The 5877-nt window shown below is 45.0% G+C and overlaps 1 protein-coding gene across 1 annotated transcript; it reads left to right on the forward strand.

Moving 5' to 3' along the window:
* The first annotated feature begins 253 nt into the window (after positions 1 to 253).
* Positions 254 to 4415, forward strand: actb2 (actin, beta 2). The gene is made up of 6 exons (XM_005946208.3): positions 254 to 398; positions 1825 to 1954; positions 2158 to 2397; positions 2766 to 3204; positions 3312 to 3493; positions 3596 to 4415. Exons 2-6 carry the CDS (start codon positions 1832 to 1834, stop codon positions 3737 to 3739), a joined length of 1128 nt encoding a protein of 375 aa, XP_005946270.1. The 5' UTR covers positions 254 to 398; positions 1825 to 1831; the 3' UTR covers positions 3740 to 4415.
* Positions 4416 to 5877: the final 1462 nt, after the last annotated feature.

Below are 5877 nucleotides of genomic sequence, written 5' to 3' on the forward strand. Positions count from 1 at the left end.
TAATAAACAATAAACGTCATTTAACCTGAACATACAGCGGTATATCTACACATTAAGACTTACTAGGTAGGCCTCGCCACACCAATCCCTTCCCTTTTATTTTCTCCAATCCTTTGCTATTATCGCCTCCCTCTCTCTCTTTCTCTCTCTCTCGAATCGCGAGCGCTCGGTGCACCATAGCGTGCACGCGACGTGCCCAGTGAGTGACGCCGGACCAATCAGGGGGCGCAATTCCGAAAGTTTACCTTTTATGGCTAGAGCCAGGCAAACGACTGGGTATAAAAAACAAGCGCCCACAGCTAACGGATTCACTCTGAGCGCCGTCACACTCACAGCTTGTGCGGGATATCATTTGCCTGAAACCGTTTCCCTTAAAGCGAAAAGCCCCCCACCCAAAGGTAAGGAGACGGAGAAATCCTTATTTATAAATTCTTATTTTAGGATGTTTATCAAGTAAACAACGAACTGATTTGTTGATTTTATGTAAACATGGATGAATTTATTCACCTTAATGCAAACTGTCGTCGGGGACCACGCGGTTCTTTGTCTTCCCGTACAAGAATTGTATTGATTGTTAAACAGCAGTATCTGTATCTTGTGTTTGGCTTTTTTTAAAAAAAAACAACGAGGAACTGTTATGATTGCAGACAAGTTCATTAGCGCTGCTGCTGCGATTCACAGGTGCTTTTGGATGGAGCCGGCTTCTAGTAAATGGCATCCTATGAGTTAATAGTTGCGCTAAAACCGGTGTTTGTTACCGTGTAGTCGTGCACGTTTTTTGCAGGATTGTGGCGACGCCTGGCATTTGATCCCAGGCAGGGTACTTTAAAGAGGGTTTCCGAGTTGAGACTGTCTGGATCCCGGCTGCTCCCTTTGTGCGCCCGATGCGGCGGGGTGTGACCTACTTTAGCATATTAGCCTAGCCACATCATGCTAGCACGCCCTTCAGATTTGCAGCAGTTGCAGTTTTAAGTCTCTCTCTCGTTTATCCTGGATACTCCCACACACTCTTTTAAAAGCTGAATTTCTTTTTTATTTAACCTGATCTGGTGTCAGTTTATAAGGCTTGCGGTAAAAAGATAAAAGGCCTAGCTTATCTTTCTTTTAAAGGTGATAAACTGATTAATAGCTCAAGTGAATGAATATGTCCCGATCAGTTTAGTCTTTTCTTAGCTGTGACAAGAAAGAAATGAGGAAATTGCCAATCAATCCCCTGATCTTCCACTCCGAGAAAAGGCGTGGCTTTCAGGAAATGGATCACCAGTCAAGCGCTTGTGACCATTCATGAGTCTGCATAAGTTCATTATGCAACTTCTCTTCTCATAAACTAGCTTCAGTATTAAGTAATTACAGACTTGATCTTTTTTCTTTATACCTGCAGCCTTTAAGTGTCTCGTGCTGTGCAATGAATGACTGTGCTGCTGCATGACGCAGTGATATTCACTCAAAGGACTTAGAAGGTTCATAAAAGCGAGCGTGATTAAGCAACAGTGGGAGGGCGCTGGTTGTAACGATAGTAAAATGAAGGGAGTGGTCTGTCGGCTCTTCTGTAATGTGGACTGTTCCTTTTTTCTTTTTTGCCGTGCGTTGCCGCTCTGGCGTCGCGCCACGCGCCGGTAGCCGCAAAGCTGCTCAAAACCGAACCATGTCCTTATATGGTAATAACAGAACGCAGCGCCACTTCCTTTTGTCTGGCTTACTCGGAATGTGGGGCACGAGCTCCTCCTAGCGGCAGAGCTCGTGAACTTCCGCTAGTTAACAGGAAGTGGAAGCGAAATGGCCGCAGACTTGAGTGTTAATCCTTTTTTCCTTTATCTTCAACAGTTCAGCCATGGAAGATGAAATCGCCGCACTGGTTGTTGACAACGGATCCGGTATGTGCAAGGCCGGATTCGCCGGAGACGACGCTCCTCGTGCTGTCTTCCCCTCCATCGTCGGTCGCCCCAGGCATCAGGTTAGCGACTGCGCATGTCTACTTTTAATGCCACCTTAAATTGTGACTTGTGTCACAAATCAAGCCTATATCAAGAAAATTGTTCAACTTAATGACAGTTAATATTATGTTTGTAGTTCAGCTATCACTTGGCAAACATTGCTCTAATTTCTCTAAATTGTGTAACTTGTGACTTTTTAACTAAAACTGATTTCCTTGTTCAGGGTGTGATGGTGGGTATGGGTCAGAAAGACAGCTACGTTGGTGATGAGGCCCAGAGCAAGAGAGGTATCCTGACCCTGAAGTACCCCATCGAGCACGGTATTGTGACCAACTGGGATGACATGGAGAAGATCTGGCATCACACCTTCTACAACGAGCTGAGAGTTGCCCCTGAGGAGCACCCCGTCCTGCTCACAGAGGCTCCCCTGAACCCCAAAGCCAACAGGGAGAAGATGACCCAGGTACACACTTTTTCCAGACCTCTGTTTATCTCCTCCCCAGTTTCCTTCTGTTCCATTCTCATTTGCTCCTTCCTTCCCCTCCCTCCTCTCCTCCAGGAACTCTCTTCTATAAGATGATCTATCATCAACAGGTCTCTTGACTGTGTGCCTTACCTGCACTTGTGTCTATTTAGGAGCGCAGTAGCTCTGCACTTTATTAGACATTGACTTACTTGCACAAGTGTGAAGGAATGTTTACTTTCTGCACTTTTATTCTACTAACTTCAGTCAGCCTCACTCTAATGCATGTAGTGAGTGCAGTGGTCACAAAAGCTAGACTTGTCTTTTTAAATTTGTAAAGCTAAAATGTGTTCTCCCCCTCCTTGCAGATCATGTTCGAGACCTTCAACACCCCCGCCATGTACGTTGCCATCCAGGCCGTGCTGTCCCTGTACGCCTCTGGTCGTACCACTGGTATCGTCATGGACTCCGGTGATGGTGTGACCCACACAGTGCCCATCTACGAGGGTTATGCCCTGCCCCACGCCATCCTGCGTCTGGACCTGGCTGGCCGTGACCTCACAGACTACCTCATGAAGATCCTGACAGAGCGTGGCTACTCATTCACCACCACAGCTGAGAGGGAAATCGTGCGTGACATCAAGGAGAAGCTGTGCTACGTCGCCCTGGACTTCGAGCAGGAGATGGGCACCGCTGCCTCCTCCTCCTCCCTGGAGAAGAGTTACGAGCTGCCTGACGGACAGGTCATCACCATTGGCAATGAGAGGTTCCGTTGCCCCGAGGCCCTCTTCCAGCCTTCCTTCCTGGGTACGTTTCCAACAGAAATCCACCGCTTATTAAATCCTCACATGCAAACTGGGCCCTTATAGTGTCCTGCAGTTCCACTTGCTAACTGGTGTCTTGTATCTTCTCAGGTATGGAATCCTGCGGAATCCATGAAACCACCTACAACAGCATCATGAAGTGCGACGTCGACATCCGTAAGGACCTGTACGCCAACACCGTGCTGTCTGGAGGTACCACCATGTACCCCGGCATCGCTGACAGGATGCAGAAGGAGATCACAGCCCTGGCCCCATCCACCATGAAGATCAAGGTGAGCTGACTTGCCTTCTAGTGGCATTCATAAGGGTTCAGTTAATGCGCTTTTTAAAAATTATTAAGCATCCCAATGACACTCTGCCTCATTGTCCTGCAGATCATCGCCCCACCTGAGCGTAAATACTCCGTCTGGATCGGAGGCTCCATCCTGGCCTCCCTGTCCACCTTCCAGCAGATGTGGATCAGCAAGCAGGAGTACGATGAGTCCGGCCCCTCCATCGTCCACCGCAAATGCTTCTAAACAGACTGTTCCTTCTCCCCTTCCCCAACCAAACGCCCAACAACTTCAGCTCTGTGCAAAACAACCACACACCACACATTTCTCATACACAACTCAGGCGCAGAGAATAGATGACCAACTCATTGGCATGGCTTCAGTTATTTTTGGCGCTTGACTCAGGATTTAAAAAAAACTGGAACGATGAAGGAGACAGTAATGTTTTTGGCTAGGTTTTAAAAAAGACACCCCAGGGTTCTGCAGTCTCATCTGGGGCTTAAAAAAAATGTACATTTTGTTTTTCTTTAGGTCATTCCAAATGTTTGTTAACTGCATTGTTCAGACACATGATTCCAAATGTTAACTTGCATTGTTCAGATACGTATTTGCCTCTGTGAAGGCTGCCCAGTGGTTGGCGCATACTTAACATGGTTGTAGTATCGCTTGTATGTAAGTTATGTCTGGGTTTTTTGTACTTTCAGCCTTAAAAGAAAATCTTGGTCCTGTTTAATTTTTGTTTTTGTTATGCAAACCCTCATCCTGACCTCACTTCTTCTCCCCCCATGTTGGAGCTTTCATCCCTGGGGTGGTGGGGCAAGGGGGTGTCTTGGAATGATGGGGTAAACATGGGGTGCCAGACCGGTGGGGCCAACCTGTACACTGACTAAACAATCCCAATAAAGTGCACATGTGTTCCGAAGTGATGTCTGACTTTTGTGTTTTTTATGACTTTAACATTTCTACAGCTTAGTCGTCTTTTAGTAATGCTGAAATTATTACAGTGAGTGTTAAAGTAGACTTAAAATGCCAGTTATACAGCAGTAAAAACCAGACCAATGCTTTATTCATGGAGCAAAGTCATGCTAGTGTGCAGATCTATTATAGCTTGTTTGCTCATAGTTTTTGGTCTTTGAGCTGGTATCTGTAAAAGCTTAAAGCTAAAATGGCAACAAACTGAATGTAGAGCTACATTTTGATACACTTAAAGGCAAAGCTGAAACATCCTGTCTAAACGCAAGCAGTTTCCAGCGTTCTCTCTGTGCTCAGCCCTTGGGCCTTTGAGCTGTTACAGCAGTGATGTATTTTCTTGCCAGAGCTAAAACTAGAAATTTAATCACCAATGGGTTCAATTAACTCCCTTTTAAACAAGCTGTGCTTGCAAGTGTAGGATAACTTCATAACTGCTATAATAGCAATGCACCTCTAAGCAGCTTTTGCTGGTCTGCATTTTTATGAAGTAGTGCTGCTGTTAAAGCCAAGTTGCTAGATGGCAGATAAATCAATTACCACTTACCATTTATTGTGAGTGATTCATTAACATGAAGCTTTAAAGTGCCATAAGTGCTATTTGTATATATTAGGTTAGAGGGTGGGTGCACCGTGGCTTCTCCCATTAAAAGCGCCTTGCCAGTAATTCCCTTCCATTTGACTGTTGCTGAGAACCGGCGAAGCCTCGATCTCATTTAATGTTAGAAGATTCTGAAAATACTGCCCGAGTTAAACTTAATGCACAGTACATGCAGACTGTAACAGGATGCTTTTACGCCTCGGAGTATGTTTAAATGCATCCGTATCTCTGCTTTTTGGTGCTTCAGGGGTTTATGCTGACCTGTTTTTGTTTTTAGTATTACGTGAGCTTACTGTGTGTAAAGTAATGCGACTAAAGTTCAGTCAGTCTCACACGGTAAGGACAGTCTCTAAATGTCACATGAAAGGGTCTTTTCGCTGCCCTTGTGTTTCTTAATGACTTCACTTCTTTCCTCATGATGAGCTGTTTATTGGCTATAAAAAGCTTTGACAGTAATCTTTTTGTTTTTAGACTTTGGTTTAATGATGTGAGTGACAAGAGGTTAAATCTCTCCATAAAGGAAAAAAAAGATTGACTTTCAGGCAGTTGCGTTGTTTAGACAGCAGGTGGCGACAGAGGCTGATTTATCACAAACTAAGGCGTGACTCTCCTGCCTGTTCTCACGTTGTCGTGTTTCTCTGCACAAATGCACGGTTGACCAGGTGCTTTGAGTCACTGCATGTGCAAGGTATACATATATATTTTCATATGCAATACTGTGCAAAAGCTTTATGCAGGTGAGGAAAAAATGCTGTAAACAAAGAATGCTTTCAAAAATGGAAGTATTAGTCATTTATTTTCATCAATCAACAAA

This window comes from Haplochromis burtoni, unplaced genomic scaffold (assembly GCF_018398535.1).
Source record: "Haplochromis burtoni strain Fernald_Lab_line unplaced genomic scaffold, NCSU_Asbu1 Contig_464, whole genome shotgun sequence".
NCBI classification, from domain to species: domain Eukaryota; kingdom Metazoa; phylum Chordata; class Actinopteri; order Cichliformes; family Cichlidae; genus Haplochromis; species Haplochromis burtoni.

What these genes read in the sequence shown, in the direction of transcription:
- actb2 (XM_005946208.3), top strand. Translation starts at nt 1,832, where the DNA reads ATGGAAGATGAAATCGCCGCACTGGTTGTTGACAACGGATCCGGTATG. An exon ending in CTTCCAGCCTTCCTTCCTGG is followed by an intron (nt 3,205 to 3,311) that starts GTACGTTTCCAA and finishes GTATCTTCTCAG; the next exon opens with GTATGGAATCCTGCGGAATC. An exon ending in CATCCACCATGAAGATCAAG is followed by an intron (nt 3,494 to 3,595) that starts GTGAGCTGACTT and finishes ATTGTCCTGCAG; the next exon opens with ATCATCGCCCCACCTGAGCG.